Source organism: Eulemur rufifrons, chromosome 30 (assembly GCF_041146395.1).
Source record: "Eulemur rufifrons isolate Redbay chromosome 30, OSU_ERuf_1, whole genome shotgun sequence".
Classification (NCBI taxonomy): domain Eukaryota; kingdom Metazoa; phylum Chordata; class Mammalia; order Primates; family Lemuridae; genus Eulemur; species Eulemur rufifrons.
The window spans coordinates 113,498,472-113,519,018 of NC_091012.1; the positions used below are offsets into that span (position 1 = coordinate 113,498,472).

At 33.6% G+C, this 20,547-nt stretch overlaps 1 protein-coding gene across 1 annotated transcript in view; it reads right to left on the minus strand.

Moving 5' to 3' along the window:
- Positions 1 to 20,547, minus strand: part of CFAP47 (cilia and flagella associated protein 47) — a 541,061-nt gene that overhangs the window by 268,645 nt on the left and 251,869 nt on the right. Inside the window, exons 48-50 of the mRNA XM_069464301.1 lie at positions 19,909 to 20,052; positions 19,148 to 19,321; positions 15,229 to 15,340 (exon numbers count right to left, since the gene is read on the minus strand). Of these exons, the coding sequence (XP_069320402.1) occupies positions 15,229 to 15,340; positions 19,148 to 19,321; positions 19,909 to 20,052 (430 nt within the window). The remainder of the gene's footprint in view (positions 1 to 15,228; positions 15,341 to 19,147; positions 19,322 to 19,908; positions 20,053 to 20,547) is intronic.

Sequence of the window (20,547 nt, forward strand, 5' to 3'; positions counted from 1 at the left end):
TATATGTATTTGTGTATTTATATGTTTTTATATTTATGTACACATACTAATAATATATTCGAGACTAGGTTCTAAAATCTAGCTGGAATGTATACCATAAATTAGCAAAAATGACTCAAGGCATACCTGACATTGACCTAAGAAAATCAGTAAAAAACAGAAGATTCTCATGCTATTTAATTTTTTTTATAAAGTATTAAAGACAGAAACTAAACAGGGAAAAAAGTTGTAGTCAATATTTAAAGCTAAAATAACACATAAAAAATTTAATAAAGACATTACATAGGAACACAAGTACAATATCTCCTATGAACATTGATGCAAAAATCCTCAACAAAATACTGGAAAATGAAATTCAGCAGTATATTAAAAGGACTGCACACCATGACCAAGTGGGATTCATTCCCATAACAAATGAATGAATGAATAAATGAAATGTGGGTTAAAGAAGAAAATTAATCAATGTAATACAACACATTAATAGAATGTAGGAAAAATCACATGACCATCTTAACTGATGCATAAAAAGCACCTGACAAAGTTCAACACCCTGTCATGATAAAAATATTCAGTAAATTAGGAATAGAAGGGAACTTCTTCTACATGATAATGCCTATGCGTAAAAAATTCACAGCTAACATCATATCCAATTGTGAAAGATTGAAAGCTTTTCCTTTAAAATCAGGCACAAGGCAAGGATGCCTACTTTTGCCATTTCTATTCAACATAGTACTGAAATTTCTAGCCAGAGAAATCATGTAGAAACAAAATTAATAAAAGCATCCAAACTGGAAAGAAAGAAGTAAATTTTTCTCTTTTTGAAGATGATGTGATGTTATATATAGAAAACTTTAAACATTCCACAAAAAAAACCCTGTTATACCACTCAGCAAATTTTCATGAAACAAAATCAACATGCAAAATCAGTTGCATTTCTATACACTACCAACGAACAACCTGAGTAGGAAATTTAAGAAAACAATTCAGTTAGATAAAGCATACAAAAAGTCACACAATTTGTGTAGATTGCATAATAAGGAAACCTAATAAATATTTCAAATACTGTGAAGTACAGATGCTCCTTGATTGATGGGGCCACATCTTGATAAACCCATCATAAATAGAAAATATCGTAAGTCAACAATTATCTTCAATTTACCACGGGTTTATCAAAACGGAACTGCATTCCAACTCTAAGAACATAATACATCTTGCTTTCACACTACTGCAAAGTTGAAAAATCCTAAGTCAAACCATCATAAATCCAGGACCATCTGCACTCTCAAGAATTACAAGTATACATTCTCTATTCTTATTCATTTTAGTCCATTATATACTCAGCATACTTTTCCTTCTTCCAACTCACTCATTTAAAGTTTACTACATTTTATTATCCCTTAACAAATAAAAACTGGGCAATCACTTTTTAAAATTTCAAAAGCTCTACATGAGTATAACAAGGCTATATATTATATAACAGAATGATAAATTAAATTAAGTATTTATGTCAAAAAATAGAAGTAGGTGAAGAGAATTATGGGAGCAATTATGGGTCTATTCAACAGTTTATGTTTTAATCGAAAGAACATTTTAAAACAATGCATCTTAGAATTATGCCACTAATTTGCACATATTTTTTCCAATGAAAAATCTTTTATTGAAAATGTCATTTTAATTTCATTTTTAAACAATTATCTTTTTCTGTTTCACCTTCATTTTTGGTTATTGATTAGCTACTGTGAAAAAGACAAGCAAATTCTTGTGCACTTATTAAAAATAATAACATTGTACTCAGCAATCTGATTGTCAGCAATGAACCTTCAAATGAAATGCAACAATAATGATTATGAGAAGAACATGTGTTTCCAAAGCATGATAATTTTTTTCACAGTATATGTACATTTTTTTTGATTCCTATAATCCACTTTTCAGGATGGGTCAACTGATCCAAAAGGAAACAAAAATAAATGAAAAATTTGGTTGTTGGTGTTTGAGTTTGTCACAGTAACAGGAAAATATTAGACTGCTTTGGAAAAAAAAACATAAATATAACAGAAATAACACTAGTAAGTAAAATAAACTCTCCACATTAAGGTGCAGCATCTTGAAATTAATGGAGATTTTCGGTTTGTGTGAAAAGAGTGGAGAGAAAAACTCATAGGAATAGCAATTATATTATATCCATTATATTTTCAATAGTGTAAGTTTTCATATTAAAAAGTGGAATTTTTTCTTTGCTAAACACTTTAAGTGATTGATTTTTCAAAATGCTTTTTTAGCAGTCAGTAAAACAAACATTTTCTAGTATACAAGTCATTTTTTTAAATTGGGGACCCTTTTTCTTTAATGCCACATTATCTTGTAAAATCCACTCATCAAGCCTCAAGTTTAAAGACTGAGAAATGTAATTTTATATTAACGATTTTTCCTTTGAAAATAATGAAAAAAATATTTAGTGAATGCTTACTCTGTTCTAGGCATATGCTAAATGCTTCTCTTTAATCGTCTTACTTGACCCTTGCAATAAACATATCAGTTAATTATTCATTTAGGCTCATTTTAAGATTGAAGAACCTGGGGCTTAGAGAAGGTTGGGTAACCTAGCACAGATTATACAGTTAGTAAGTGGCAAAGAAACATGTATTTCCTTGGCATAGAATATAAGGAATTGTGAATTAAATTGTGTCACCAAATATACCACAAATAGGCTTTTGACTGGAATAATAGTAAAATCACTCACATATAAGGGACTTCAAAAAGTTTGCAGAAAAATAGAATTAAAAGATAAAAATAAAAAATATAAAATTCATTTTTCAACATCAGTTCCATCAAGTTCAAGACAGTTTTCTCAGTGGTGATATCAGCTATTTAGTCCATTCCTAAAGAACTGAGGGTCCTGAGAACTTAACCATGTCGATGCTGTCTTTACCATATTATTAGTTGATGAAAAATGGGTGCACATTAATAGATGTTTTAAGATTAGGAAACACAAAGAAGTCAGAAGGAACCAAATCAGGACTCTAAGGTGAATGCCTAATGATTTCCCATCAAAACTCCCACAAAATTGCCCTTGATTAATAAGAGGAATGAGGAGTATTGTCATGATGGACAAGGACTCTCTTATGAAGCTTTCTCAGACATTTTTCTGCTAAAGCTTCGGCTTTCTCAAAACACTCTCAAAATAAGCAGATGTTTTCATTCTTTGGCCCTCCAGAAAGTCAATAGTAAAATTCCTTAAGCATCTCAAAAAATTATTGCCATGATCTTAGCTCTTGACTGGTCAGCTTTTGCTTTGACTGGACCACTTCCTACCTCTGGGTAGCCATTGATTTGATTATACTTTGTCTTAAGGATCTTACTGGTAAAGCCATGATTTATCTCCTGTTACAATTCTTTGAAGAAATGCTTCAGGATCTTGACCTCGCTTGTTTAAACTTTTCATTGAAAGCTCTGCTCTTGTCTACAACTGATCTATGCACAATGGTTTTGCTACTCATTGAGTGGAAAGTTTGCTCAACTTTCATTTTTCAGTTGCCATTGTGTACCAATTGAGATGTCTATGGTGTTGGCTATTCTCTTCACTGTTAATTATAAGTTCTCTTCAATTAGGACAAGAACAAGATTAATTTTTTCCTCACAAATTGAGGTAGATGGTCTGCTACTGTGGGCTTCATCATCAACATCATCTCATCCATTCTTAAAATGAGTAATCCATTTGTAAACTGCTGATTTTGGGGGGGCATTGTCCACCTAAACTATTCTTAAAGTATCAGTGATTTTACCATCTTCCACTGAAACTTCATCATAAATTTGATGTTTGTTCTTGCTTCAATTTTAGTAGAATTCATGTTGCTCTTTTCAAACTGTCTTATCCTTCTAAGAGCCTCAAACTAGATCCTGTTCAGACATGTAACAAGTTAGTATGAGTTTATTTTGGTGCAAAAAAATTTTGAACCCCATGCATAGTTTTTTCATAATACGTATTTTCCATGAACTTTTTGAAGTCCTCTTGTATTTATAGGACATTTAATTTGGCCTAAAGTGATAGGGCTCAGATACTGCATATTGGTCACCTAAACTATTTCATCCCTTAGAAAAATCTCCAAAAGTCAGTTTCCATGGCAACAGATATCTGGCAAACTATTTGCTGTCTTTGCACTTGGTCCCCTCACACTCACTTACCCTGCTCCCTCCCCTGGCTTCATGCTTCACTGCCACTATACCTAAGGAGGAATGCTGTTAAGGAATATCTCTATATGGCTGGGATTTCATCAATTTGTGAATTTCTTAGAGGTGAATTCGTCCAGTCAAGAAATTTTTTTATAAGTGTCTGCTCTGTGCATACTATATTACACATGATCAAATCGCTTTGAACAAAGTTGTGTTTCTCTAATATCATACTACCCTATAAAATCCGAGTAGCAAAACTAAGATGGCCTAAGGAATTCTCCACTAACTCTCCTCCTCCTTCTGTCTCTCTCTTTTTTTTCTTTCTTCATTTTAAAATTATTTTTAACTCACTTTCTTTTCTTTTAGTTTCTCTTCATTATGGGACCAAAAGGGCAAGGTGGGAAAAACAAAATTGTGTGGCTGATAAAGGACAGAGGCTGTGGCAAAATGTCAAAGTAGTGATGGTCCAGATAGCTATTAAAACCGTGTGCTTCCTCCTGATCAATATAAGAAAAAAAAGTGATAAATTACATTTCATCAAAATCAAAAACTTCTGCTCTTCCACAGACACTGTGAAGAAAATAAAAGGGAAAGACTAGGACAAAGTTTTTAAAAACGTGTATATGATAAAGTATTTGTGTCCAGAAGATACATATATATCTATTAAAAACTCCAAAAATTCAACAATAAGAAAACAACCCAATTCGGGGGTTAGGTAATGGGCAAAGGATTTGAAAAGACATTTTCATAAAGAAGATATATGAATGACAAATAAGGACATGAAAAGATGCTTAACATCATTATTCATTATGGAAATGAAAACCACACCACAATAACATTACACACAAATTAAAATAGCTAAAATTATTAATAGAATGATTAACCCTATTAAGTATGGTCAAAGATGTAGAGGAATTGGAACTCTCATCTACTGTTGGTGGAAATGAAAAAAGGAGCACCCTTTTTGAGAAACTGGCAGTTGTTTTAAACAGTATGAACTCAACTACCATATGATCTGGTCATACATAAATGATTTACTCCAGATGAATGAATGTTTATAGCAACTTTATTTTTGATTGCCAAAATACATGAAAGAAAAGGTCCAGTGCTCACAAATCCTCTAGGGTAATGTCCTGCAGATGGCTAAAGTCATCATGAAATATTAGAGCACAGGCTGTCTGGGAAAGCAGAGACGGTAAAAACAAAGAGGAGCATCCAAAGGACCATGAGAGCATCCAAACATACCAAATCTACTCTCTCCTCTCCACAGTGCCTCAAGGCTCTGCTTTGGAAAATCATTCCTGTCACTTAAAAGAGCATGAAATGCTTTATAGCAACCAGCACTTGTTTTCAAAGACCAATAGTACGAGACTGGTTTTCATACTTCTATAAATATGGCAGCCCACACTAGTGATGGGAACAAGAAAAGACCCAAATTCAATTTCAGCCAAGCTTTTGACAGCATTCTCCCTAGCTTTTTCATTGAGATAAGCTAGGATGGAGTGGGACAAAAAAAACCAAGTCCCCTATATACTCATGCCATATTACGGAGTTTTTAAGAGAGGGATATATTAATATAACCATCTGGCATATTAGGCATTTGCATGCCAAATTAGGAAGGGAACAGGGAAGAGAAAGAGAAAATAGAAAAAAAAAACAATCTATATTATATAATGTCTCAACATTTTCTTTGGTTCTGTGGTCAATAAGTTTCTTTCGACATTAAAGACAGACAATATGATAGAGTAATGCAAAGCTAATACTCTGGAGACAAATTTCCCAGGTTCAAATCCCAGCTCTGCCATTGCCAAGTTATATGACTGCCAACAAGTTAAGCTCTCTGTGCCTCAATTTCTTCCTCGGTAAAACATGGAAAATAATAGTATCTATATGAAATACGGTTTGAGGATTAGAGAAGTATATGTAGTTAGTGTTAGTAGTGATTATTAATAAAGGAACCATGCATTTTTCATTAGTTACTAGAAGACATAAAAAATGAAACAGTCATCAGTGGAATGCTAATAAAACTCAAATTCTATATATATAAAACTTTTTCAAAGATATATGTAAATGGTAGATTTTTAAATTTGTATCACGCATCTCCTAAGCCAGTTTCTAACACAGATTTCTTTCTAGGAGCTGCTATATTTAAAGAATAAAAGGTGAATTTTAATAAACATAAGGGTTTGTATGCAAATGATACCTCTACATGATCTTTTTCAATGTTGAAAAGACTGTTTGTCCAAATGTGAGGGGCAGTTGGGTAGAGATGGGAGTTAGTGTATTAAATAAGAGTGATCAACATTAATTAAGTACCTACTATATAAGCACTTTTCATATATTTCCATTTAATATTCATAACTACCCTGAAGGTTTAAATATTATCTATATTTTACAAATAAGAAAACTGACATTTAGTGAGGTTAAGTAAATTACCCAAGATGACATAATTAGAGAAGGATAATATTGGTAGTTGAAGTTATGTTTGTCAAATTCCATAAAATAATGAGAAGAACTAATATTTACTTAGGGCTTTCTGTGAGTTCTGTGTTAAGGGCTTCACAGCACTATCATCCACTGATGGCATAACAATTGGTAATATAGGGAATATTCATATTGCAATTCCATGGATGAAAAAATGAGGCTCTGGGGGGTTAAAAAACCTGGCTGAAGTCCAGAGCCCCAAAGTGGTGACCACTAGGTAATCAGATTCTGTTTTTTTATGTAACATGGGGTTATAAACTAGGTGATCCTAATCTTTTTTTTAATGTAACATGGGATTATAAAAAAATCATGATGGTAGCCTTTGATTTTCAAAAAGCTACATTTATTTAAGAAAATATTAGACATTCCTAAGACACATAAACTCAAACTAAAACTAGATTTTATGTAAAGTGATCCTCAATTGTTGCAATATTTTTGTCTGTAGCCCTGAAAATAGTTACACATCATTCAAATGGCAAAAATGAAAGGATGGTTTACCCAGGATATAAAAAAGTGGTTTGGTTTATATTCCAGAAGAAAGACTAATAAACATCAAAGAGCTCCTTATAGAGAAAATTAGTTATTGATATTTTAGAAAATAATATTTAAAAAATATTTTATAGAAGTAAAATTAAAATAAGCCTATTATAGGTATATTTAGTGTTAAAAAAAAAGCACAAACCTTCCTTCTCAAGTCAACTATACTGGTTTTGGGATCTTGCCTTAAGATAAAACCTAAAACTAAAAAACAAAAACAAAACATACACAATGTTAACTTTATTTTGAAATGTTTTCAAAAGGATACATTAAGAAAACACTGACAACCAAATTGTTTGACTTCTGAATGTGTTCCTTCGCAACACGATAACAGTTAATCAGGAAATAGCAAAGTACAAGAAGTACAATTTTGCCATTGCAATGTTGTGGATAACATGAACACACTTCCCAAGCCTTAAATGAAAAATGCAAATTCAAATGGCAGTACTTTTTGCACAGCATAACATCCTGAAAATACATGTGACAAGCGATGCTTCTCATCACACATAACATTAGAAGTCAAATTTTGAGCTGAATTTCTCATTTTAAGGATGACAACTGGTAATACAAATCATTCTAGAAATTGTATCATTTCTGAGAGCAGCAGAATGCCAACTAGAAAAACTATTTCTACCTTGTTTAAGTGTAGGCTTAATACAGATCAACTTTACTGTCATACATTAAACATTTTGTTTTGACATTAAGCAAAAATTTACTGAAAAGAAATTTTAAAGTCTTTACCAAAACTGACTAAAAACTTGTTTGCAATTGTTTGGATGAGGCTTTCTTGTGCCAGTGTCATAATAGATCTCATTCCAGTGTGGTCACTTTCAAATTGCAAATTTTTAGAAATGAATCCTGGCTCTAATTTACAGTTGTGTTGAACTAAATGAACACAATCACTTTTAAGCAAGTAAAAAACACTTTCAGGTGCTACTGAACAAAATATTAATACAAGGTGATTGTTGATGATATCAAAATTTGTCATTGTTACCTACTTTCTAGAGCTACTGGGTTTACTAAGGTGCATAGATAATCAGAGAGAAATTCACACTACTATATCTTGAATGTTCAGGGTAGAAACTAAATTTACTAACATAACTGGAAACCACCTTAAACATTGGTCCTTTGTATTTAGTTTTTTAATGTGGATTAAACAGATTTAAAGTTGGTGATTAGATTAAAATGATTCCATGTAGTATTCTATAACAACCAAAGACTTGCCACTATAACTACATGAAGTACATGCTATATGAAAATAATGTTGTTGTGTAATGTTTGGAGAGAGTTTTAGGCCACCAGGCAATGATCACCTTATCAAATTATTCCAGCTTGGTTTTTGTTCATACATTTAAATGACTCAGTTCAATAAATGATTCTTGTTATAGCCTTTCTCTGTTGAACTTCCATCATCTCTGTGGCCAAGGAGAAGATATTCAATTACTGAGTTCTCCCCATTCTCTCTTTTTCCTTGAGAGTCACAAATAAAATGTCAGTGATGATTGTAAGAAATTCTAAAAACTTTTCCCTTGGACATGAAAGTATGTTTGTTGCTCACATGTAGTAGTTCATAAAGGACAATTAATTATAAAGTCCTATAGTTAGGTTTTAAAAAATTAACTACATTAGTTAACAATAAGGTAAAAGTTTTTGAAAAATATTTAGGGGTTGACATTTATGTTGAAATTGATGTTCACAGAATACTCTCCCAACTGAAAATTTTAAATTAAACACACATAGAAACTAAGACAGCATGAATCCACTGTAGTGAGTTATCACTGGCAATGATGCAACCTTAATTCTTACATGTACAAGTTAGTTTCCTTAGCACTACATTAGAAATTAGTTACTCTGTCTTGTGAACATGCATATTTATTGCCATCTCTAAATCATATTTGTGAATCATATTATGTTATTGCAATCAAAATAAATTTAAGGATTACTGTTCATAAAGCATATTCTAACCACTAAGGCCTACTCATCTTCACCTAAATATTAATGTTGTATTAAAAAATGTTTCTACCTAAGATAAATGGAAATTTAGATGCATATTTCACCAGTACAAATAAGCAACAGGCCATTATTGTGTTTCAACAGTTTGTTACACACTAATCCTGTAATAATGGACAGTTGTATTAACATTTTGCATTCTAATATTTATCCGGACTGGAGAGATCATTTCATTTCGTGGTTATTAAAGAGAGAATTAAGTCATCATGTTTTAATGCATTCAGTCATTAATATTATTTCACTCATGACTGCAAACTTGGTGATTTTTGCTCGGTTTTATTTGTTTCTTTTTAAGGTTCCATATTTTTATATCTATATGATATAAAAATATGGAACTGATTGATTGACTGATTCTATATTTTCAATTTTTCTGAAATTTATTGACATAAAAAGATAATTTTGAAGGCAAGATAGAACTAGGCTTTCCCTCCCTGACTAATCCTTCTGACTGGTCCCCTTTCACAGTTAATGAATGGTATCACATTCCTTCCAGTTGCTTAGTATCAGAAATACATTTGACTGTCTCCTCTCCCTTATCTTCTCATATTCAGTTTTCATCAAATGCAGCTGTGGTAGGCACTATAATGCACTGACCATATACTTTTTCAGAAATGTGGGAATTACTCCTTTAGATTTTGGAAAGAAGATGACCATCAGGTTAACCCTCCTTAGGCAATGCCTTGCTTGAAAAAGAAAAAGCCTCACCCAAGGTCAAACTTCCTTCCACATGTAGCCCACTTTCAAAGACTGATCAACACAGCACTATATAATATAAACCCAGTCTTCTTGTCCCAACTTGGGAAACTCTGAAGGGCCATCCCAGCTTCGGAGGCTTTGATGAGTTGCCTGAAGCCTTCACTAGGCTTCCATCAAAGCTCAACTTCTGCCTCTGGCCAATAAACTTTCTTACCAACACACTCCCTAAGGGAGGGATGTCTTGCATGCTAATCTCACATCTCAGAATCTGATTCCCTGGAAATTCAATCTGTTTTAGCATTATTTTTCCTCTTTATTTCTCTTGAAACTGTCACTTTGCTTCTTTTTATTTCTAATTTTTTTAAATTGTATAAATTTGAGGGGTACAAGTGCAGTTTTGTTACATACATATAGTGAGTAGTGGTGAATTCTGGGCTTTTAGTGTAACCATCACTTCAAAAGTATACATTGTACCTATTAAGTAATTCCTTATCCCTCAACCCTTTCCCCACTTCTGAGTCTCCAATTACTATTCCACACTCTATGTCTATGTGCACACATTATTTAGCTCCCACTTATAAGTGAGAACATGCAGCATTTGACTTTCTGTTTCTGAGTTATTTCACTTAAGCGAAGGGCCGCCAGTTCTTAACCCACTATCATGGGCCCGATTTGGTCTACCCTTAAGTCTCATTTAGATGGTCAATGTTCACTTTTTGTTCCACGGCCAAGTAAGCATTTAAATATAAACCTCCACACACAGGCACACTTGGAACATGATTGTAGCTCACTGTAGGCTGCTTTGAAAATTCCAAACCCATCCATTTCTCAAAATTTCTCCCTACCAATGAATATGCCATGCTATCCATGTTAGTAGATGCTGTCAGTGCCCCACAAAAATCCTCTCTTCAGAGAGTTCCCATACACACAAGTGGTTTCCTACAACTCATAGAGATTCACTGACATGGAGCCCTGCCCTAAGAGCAAACTTTAATCAATAATGGGCAGGAGTTAGTGCATAAATAACTTGAATTCCCTTGCCCTTCAGTGTAACAGTTCAAAGATGTCCAGTGACTTCCCTCAGTTTTAACCACTAATTTAATAAATAGCTTACTTTTTATTGGCTTTCTCCCTTCAGTATCTTACTTCCTCATTCTCTTAGCATGCTACCTGTGATCATCTCTTAGATAAACTACTGGCAATTAAACTCTTGTCCTAGGGTCTGCTTTTGGGGGTGGGGGCACAAACTAACATTAAGAACAATTACCTGGGATATTGACAAAGACCCCTAAATGATCTTCCAGATCTAACTGCCCTATTTCTCACCTGTCCCATCTGTTTTACATATTACCTCCAGATTTCAGTTTCTAAAACTCAGTTGACTCATGTTTCTTGCCTCCTCAGAAATCTTAAACGGCTCCACTGCAACAAGTAAAACCAAACTCTTCCCTGCAAGGTCTGCCTGCATTTCTAATTATATTGTCAGTCTGCATTCTGTACCAGACACACTACTAAACACACCCATGTATTTTTTAATTTACAGAAACTGTCTTTTCTGTGTTTTCAATAAGGTGATTTCCTCTGCTAGAACGTTCTCCCCACCTATATTGAGTGATAAATTCCAACTCATCCTTCAAGGCCCAGATCAAGCTCATTATCCCCTAGGAAGCCCTCTCAGCCCCCCACTGTTGGGATTATTTTCTTCCACCATGTTCCCCAGTGCCATGACTAAACTTTTGGTATATTAGAGTGTACCTTGACTGAGATGATTTACAGATATCTATTTCTACCACCAGACGTGAATTCCTGGGAGGTAAAAGTAAGTCACATCATATCCACCTTTAGATACAGTGCTAATATTCAAAATAATTAACAAACTTGTATCCTAGCACTGACCAATCAGAAGGGACGCCTGATCAAGATCCCAAGGCAGGCATCCTGATGCTTTATGTTGAAGAACAGGAATTGATAGTAGGAAAATGTGTGCTCTCTTTGATTCTAACTGATGCTATTCGCTTCTGTGACTATGCTTGCTTTTAGTTGTTTAATAAATATAGTTAATCAGAATGAAAAACAGAGATAAGAACAAAGGTAACTCCATGATAGGCTAGGCTTCCTGGATGTGAGAAGCCTAGTTCTGCTTCTGTATATATGGATTGCTGGCTTGGTGCTTAGCGTAAGTGGAGCCATGGCAGGCTTCACTAAAGTAAAGGAAAACAAAGCCCCGGGGAGGTAACTGCAAGTTGCTTTCTGATAAAGGGCTGGAGAATCCAGGTGCCCTCCAACCAACTAAGTAGATAAGAAGAGCAAGACATGATCAGAGCATGAACGGCTTGTGCAGGGCGTGTGTTCCCAGTATCGCTTGTAACCAAAAACTAGAAGATATGCAACAACAGCCCCCCTCCCCCATCGGAGACCCTCCTCTTCCCCTGGATGATGTTAACTACAACTGGCACTGGTGCAAAAAGCCCGAAGCTTAGAGTCAACAAACCTGAAGCCAACGCGATCAGCCACTTCTAAACAAAAGGAACAAATAAACTGAAGGGGGATAAAGTGCAGACTAGTGTGTCGTGTGCAGACTAGTGTGTCGTGTACAGACTAGTATGTCATGTGCAGACTAACGTGTTGTGTGCAGAATAACGTGTCGTGTGAAAACTAGCATACAGAAAAGTATAAAAGCCTAATCTTTACTGCAGGGCGGGGTCCTAGTTCCTGGAGAGGCCACTGCGTTGGTGCTCTGGAATTTGGACCCTGGCCCTCTGGAATTTGGACCCTGGCCTGGGGCTAGTTAATAAACTCCTTTGCCTTTTTGCAGCCTCAGTGACTCTGCCTCTCTGTTCCTGGGGCCAAGGGGAACTGGATCTAACAATGTGTTAACCCTTTAGTTGCTGCTGGATTGTTGAGAGGTCCAGAGGGTCCTGGGGGAGGGGTTGTGGTGGCTAGATTAGCAAGGGTTACACTGTAATGGAGCCAAAAAAATTGAGTATTTGCCAACATATAAGAAAAAGCAACTGTTACAATATTTCAACAAGTAGAGCATAATTAGTTGAATGTCAGCTTGGTTCATAACTACTATGTTTGCCAAGACTTTTCAAATTATAGGCCTTTAGTAAATAATTATTATAGAATTAAGAACAGAATTGAACATGAGCACAAAGTTTTTCTAAAATACCACTCACATATACACGCACACACACACATGCTGATACACTTCTTTAGCTTGAATAAATAGGAAATTTCTCATATGTGTGAAATTTTTATAGTCTAGTTCTCTTTATATTATTAATACTTGAGATTAGTTAACAGCTGTTCAGAAATCATTATATTTACATGGCTTAATACATTATTTAAATCTTCCAATAATAATAGCAATGAAAATTGGAGTCCTTTCTTTTTACAGACTATTATTCAAAAGCATAATGGCATGATTAATTCAACTCTAAGGGATTGTCCTGGGAAAAGCTACCATGATCATGTCTTTTAAATATTTTTCAAAAATAAGAAGCTATAAAAACCTTTTGTATAGCCAGCAACGTTTACCTAATTCATCTTCACTTAACAATATACCCTGAGCTGCATTTAATTTCCCAAAATTCTTTCTAAATTCTTTCAAATCAACATGTTAAAAGAGTCCATATCTGATTGTGAAAATATGTATTAAAATTTTATGGCTTCATAAAAAGCTGCTAAAATCAAAAACAACAACAACAACAACAAAATGACTATACAAAGGAAGGCCTGCCAAAAGTAATTATTTAATTCTTTTTAGGTCTATTTCAATAACTTTAAGAATCTGTTTCATGGACCAGGGACTTGACAAAACAAAAAACTGAAATTTAAATTTCTTTAAATCAATAGATGACATCTAAATTACCTTAAAAATGGTGAAATATGTTACTTTATTGAAATGGAATAGGGTCACTATAGCTCAAGTCCACCTATCACATGGAAACTTTTTAATGGACTTTGTAAATCCAAACATCTCAAAAGTGATGGGAAGATTTCAGAAGATGCTAACAACTATTTCTGTGTTGACATTTGAGGTTAAGCACATTAGAAGCAGGGAGTGGAGATGGGCTGGCAATTTTTCCTACACAGTACATTCTGTTACAGTGGTAATAATTGGATCATCTTATTTAGCATTTTAAAATTTCTCTGCTGCTTGTAATAGCAGTCTATTCTCTGCACTAGACCATTTCCTCAAACATTCTTTGTTGAGGCAAGCAGGGATGAGAGGCTAGTACTTCCAGGAGGTATAAGATCACTACTAGATACATACATGCTTTCCACATTTATTTATTTATTTTTTTTTTTTGTTGAGACAGAGTCTCACTTTGTTGCCCAGGCTAGAGTGAGTGCCGTGGCATCAGCTTAGCTCACAGCAACCTCAAACTCCTGGGCTTAAGCGATCCTACTGCCTCAGCCTCCCGAGTAGCTGGGACTACAGGCATGCGCCACTATGCCCGGCTAATTTTTTCTATATAGATTTTTAGGTGTCCATATAATGTCTTTCTATTTTTAGTAGAGACGGGGTCTCGCTCAGGCTGGTCTCGAACTCCTGACCTTGAGCAATCCACCCGCCTCGGCCTCCCAGAGTGCTAGGATTACAGGCGTGAGCCACCGCGCCCGGCCGCTTTCCACATTTATAAAGTTGCATCCACTTACCAACCTTAGCAGGATCAAACTACCAACGGGCAATTTAATTCTCTCCCAAATAAGACAGCTTATTCCTTTGATGAATCATAGCCCCTCTGTCCTATTATTTTTCTATCACTTCTCATCCCCTTCCCTTCAAAAGCTAGTAGGAATTACTTCCCACCCCTATTTCCAAGCAAGTAATACTTTTTAGGGACCATCAGGGAAATCTGCATACATACATACTTTATTAGAGACAAAAGAAGAAAACTTCACATATACCAAAACTTTAATCTATTGTTCACATATCAATTAAGTGCATGTAGATGTTTTTATCTATTTACTCAGTCCTGTAAACAGACATTATCATAGAATGCTGTTGAGTTTATAAATTGGCATAACTATTTGAAAGTATTTATTAAATTTTAAATGTAAATACCCTTAACTAAATATTTCTACTTCTAGAAATTTGTCCCCAAAATATTTGAATAAATGGCCAAGATAATATAGCGGTAGACATTAAAATGTATGCCGCAAAGCTTTGTTTATTTAGAAAGCTAATGACTGAAATGCAAAACTAAATTTTCCCTGGATCATTTACTGAAAAGAAGAAATATAAATTATGTTTTTATTTCTTCTCATCATAATTCCATCCTACTGTGGTAGTTAATAATATTTTATTAATGGATTTGATACCTTTGAATATACCACGTTTCCAAGGGCACACATGTAGAGTATATGAACTTGATTTGTCAGGATCTATGATTATGTGGGGATTTCCCCACACTATTGGGAGGTCTGAAGTTACCTAGAAAAGAGAATTAAAAAGCAAGAGTTATATGATGTCAACGTAAAATGTTTTTTCATGCTTTAGCATGTTACAGCACATGAAATTAGTGCAACATGCTAAAGCATAGAAAAAACCCTAAAATTTAAATTAAATACTTTCATTAAAACCATTCACTTTTAAATAAAAGCAAGCCAGAAAAAATACTTCATACAATAGAAGAAAAATCTCAGAAGAGATCTATGAAAAAGTGGAACAAAGGAAGTGATTCTTACAAAAAGAACAATGTTCATATTTTGTTGCTACTTTTATCAAGATCATTGATGTTTAGAAAATCTGAATATATCTTATAGGGCATGCATAATTTTCTTTATGCAATTTGATACAAAAGAGAGGAACCATTTCAATAATTTTCTGTATCATTATTAATAGAGCATATAAAGAATATTTAAGCAGCGTTTGACCACAACCCTGGTTAAATTCAACTTTCAGTTTACTGGATGCTTATATCTTCCCACTCCCTACTGCTCTGGCAAACACTAATCTACTTTGTGTCTCCGTACATTTTCCTATTATGGACAATTCTTAAAGCTGGAATTATATAGTATGCAATCTTATTGGCTTTTTTCATTTACCATTTTTTTTTATTTTTGCCTATTTTAATTTACAAATAAAAATTGTATATATTTACGATGTAAAACATTATGTTTTGATATATGTATACATTGTGAAGTGGGTATATCCAGTTAATTAACATATGTATTACCTCACATAGTTATAATTTTTGTGGTGAACACTTAATATTTACTCTTTCAGCATTTTTCAATAATACATTATATTGTTGTTAATTATAGTAACCATGTTGTACAACAGATCCAATAAATCTCTTGAACTTATTCCTTCTATCTAACTGAAATTTTGTATCTGTTAACCAACGTCTCTCCAACTCTCCTTCCTTCCCCCCAAAAGGTCCTGGTAAACACTATTCTAATCTCTACTTCTATGAATTGAACTTTTGTAGATTCCACATGTAAGTGAGATCATGTGTTAATCACCTTTCTGTGACTGGCTTATTTCACCTAGCATAATGTTCTCCGGGTTCATCCATGTTATCACAAATAAGAGGATGTCCTTCTCTTTTAAGGCTGAATAGTATTCTATTAGGTATATATACCACATTATATTTATCCATTCATCTGTTGATGGACACTTAGGTTGATTCCATATCTTAGCTATTGTGAATAATGCTGCAATAAACGTGAGAGTGCAGGTATCTCTTTGACATATTGATTTCATCTCCTTTGGATATATACCCAGAAGTGGAGTTAAAAATTTTTAAGTTTTGGAGAAACCTCCATACTGTTTTCCATAATAGCTATACTAATTTACGATTCCACCAACAGTGTACAAGGGTTCCCTTTCCTCCTCATCTTCACCAATCCTTTTTTTGAATTCTCTTTTCTAGGTATCTTCAGATCTTCCAATAGTGTGGGGGAGGTCCACATATTATCATAGACCCTGGTAATGCAATTCCATATGTGCTATCTTCGTGTATGATCCTTTTTATATGTTTCTGAATAAAGTTTGCTAGCATTTTTTTGAGAGTATTTCTGCCTATAATCTTAAGGAAAATTGGTCTGCAGTTTTCTTTTCCCATGATGCTTTTGTCTGGATTTGTTATCAGACACAGCAATCAACAGAACAGAATGAAGAGCTCAGAAATAAACCCCTGTATATATGGTCAACTAATTTTGAAAAGGGCACCAAGAGTACACAATGGAGAAAGGATAGTCTCTTGAATAAATGGTGCTGGGAAAATTGAATATCCACATGCAAAAGAATGAAATCAGAGCCTTCTCTTATACTATACAAAAAAATTAACTTGAAATGTGTTAAAGATTTAAATGTAAGACCTAAAACTATAAAACTAGAAGAAAACATAGGGAAAAAACTCATTGGCATTATTCTTGGCAACAATTTCTTGGATATGACATCAAAAGCAGAGGCAACAAAAGAAAATATAAACAAATGGGACTACATCAAATTAAAAAGCTTCTGTACAGCAAAGGAAATAATCAATAAACTGAAAGGCAACCTATAGGAATGGGAGAAAATATTTGCAAATAATATATCTGATAAGAGGATTATATTCAAAATATATAAGGAACATATACAACTGAATAATTATAAAAAACCCCTCAATTAAATAAATGGGAAATGACCTGAACAGATATTTTTAAAGAAGACATACAAATGGCCAATAGGCATATGAAAAATCACTTAATATCACTAATCATCAGGGAAATACAAACTAAAACCACAATGAGATATCACCTCACACCTGTTAGAATGGCTAATATCAAAATGACAGGAGATAACAAATGTTCGTGAGGGTATGGAGAAAAGGGAACCCTTGTACACTGTTGATGGGAAAAATGGAAAGTACAAGAAGTACTCCCTCCCTTCCTTCCTTCCTTCCTTCCTTTCGTTTCCTTTAAATGCCATACATTATGTTTTTATTTGTTCATTAAATAAATCTTCCCTTAAAAACTATTATGTGCTCAATACTATGATTTATGCTAGGTATAAAAATATGAATGAGAGACTTGCCCCTGTTCTCATAGTTTATGATCTGGTAGGGAATAATAAACAGGTAATAACAACATTATGTAGCAGGTATGATGGGGGCAGGTAAAAATATTTTATGGAAGCAGGTAACAGGTATCTAATCCAGATTTCAGTCAATAGTGAAGGATTCTTAGTAAAAGTGGTCTCTAAGCCGTGTCCTAAAGAACCAAAAGGCGTTAGACAGACACAGATAAATGTAAGATAGGGACGTGGGGGGGAGAGTTTCAGGGAGCAGAAATAGGAAATACAGTTTACAAACAAAGGCTTAAGTGCTGCTGGAGTCAGGGATGGCAAGAGAAGAAGCTCAATAGATAAAAAAGAAAAAGCTATTGAATGACAGTAAAAGCCACTTCAAGGAGTATGGACTTTGATTCTGAAGGTAAGAGATGACATTGGTAGGTTTTATTAATAGCTGAGAATGACAAGATGAGATTTTGATTTAGAATATTCACTTCATTTGCAATCTAGTAAAGAAAGAAGAAGAAAACCAAGGCACATATTTTTAAAGATTATTAAAAAAGCAAAGGGAAAACCCAGAGAGTTTCCACCCTTCTGCAATTCCCTCTAAAACTGAATTCAGGTACAATAATGGGTAGATATTTGAAGTGTCTTTTGAGGATCCTATCAGGCAAACAACAATTTGTAGATAAAGATGAGAGTGAGGGGTGAAAAATTTTATTTAAAGATTGGTTTAAACAAATCCAGTGAGGAGGACAGAGTAGGAAACTTCATAAAAAATAAAGATGTAAACAGTTATGCATTTCTTAACATTTCCACTATTATTCACACAAGTAAATGATAGAATACAATTCTGAAATTTTGATGTGCGTACAGATTTGACATTAAAATTTGAAAAATTATTTCTAAATTTTTTGATAACACCTTTCATCATGTATAATTTATTTAAGCAAAAATACACACGACTCAAATAAGTAGATTTTAATGTATTTTATGATTATGTACTAATACTTAAACATAAAACATATTTGATACTAATTTAAATTTATAATTGAAATGAAATTTAATAGCTGTTGTATTAACAAAAGGTAGAATTGTAAACATCTGTTTATGTGACATTGCTTCACCTGATCGAGTAAAAGTAAATGTTTAAAAAATTTCATGTAATTATTATATTTCATATAATTCAATTCAATATATATTCAGAAGAAAACACTTTCACACTAAAAAGATAATTCTTACCTCAAATTTTAGGACACTATTTGTATAATTAGGCACAATTATGGGTCTAGTTGTTGTTTCTCCCACTTCACATTCCATAATGATGTGTTCCAAGGCTAGGGACTTTTTTCCGATCCCTTTGATGTGAAATATGTGCTCCATACCATCTACTTCATTTTGTAGAACAAGTTTACCCTATGACAAATCAGCCAAATTTCAGGTCTATAGAAATCATAGTTCAATGCCAAACAACCTCTGCTATCCTATCAATCTTGGGTCTGGTTAATAAAATGAGCTTGTAAGAAGGTGTTAGCCATTGACTTTTCCAGTTCATGTATAAATGCTTCTGCTGAACAAAGAAAGATAAACTTCTGGTGAAAAGCTCACACTGTCTCTTAATTACAGTGTGTATGTAGGCATTCTCATACATAGCAATTATATGTATGTTTACCTCCTTGTCAAAGAAACATTATCTTAGCAAAGTATTTTCTGATGTACCAATTTCTTTACTGAATGAGAACAAAAAGAACAGTGATTTTTACTGTGTTCAGCATGTTCTGTAAAAATAATCTGGATATAAGTATTCACAGACAATCGCATTGCAACTTTCAGAATGTTAACCCCTCAAGTTAAAATACTTATTAACGTTTCAAACAAAAAAATGATCAAATTCACAGAAAATATAAATTTTTGCAAAAACAGTTTTATCATCAATTAAATAGACTAAAATACATTAGTTCATTGACATATTAATACTGGGGAAAAAATCAATGATTTCATACCAGAATCTCACATTCAAAAATAGGTTTGAATGTGAGAGGATATTCCACAGTTGCTACTGGTCTGACACAGAAAACCGAAGGTCCGTAAAACCATTCTCCTTCTATAGTAACTCGATATCTACATTCCTTGTCTGTTTCATTTTTCTAAAGAATGAAAAAAGGTAAAAAAACATCAGTGATGATGTTGATGAATTTGAATTAAATATTAATTCTTGATAATTTTAGTACAATTATATATTATATTTTTAATTGTATTTCTTGAATCATGATTTAAAAGTCATATTTTTTAAGAACTATCAAAAATATGAACATAAGGCACAAGGATGACTACATATTCTTTTTATGTCATACAGGACCATTGCTTAAAACATCTATCCAAGGATTGTTTAATATGTAGGGAAATGTCCCTTTGTTTGACTTAAAAATTACTGTTAAAAATGACAAAATGGCCCTGGAAGACATACTTTACTCCTAATTAAGGGAAATAATAGATATTCTACCTGGTAAATTGCTCAGACAGCAAAGATCATGTATCTCATAAAAACAGATTTTTGTGCTACAGGCTGGCTTTTCTTTTTTTTTTTTTTTTAAGACAGAGTCTCACTCTGTTGCCCGGGCTAGAGTGCCGTGGCGTCAGCC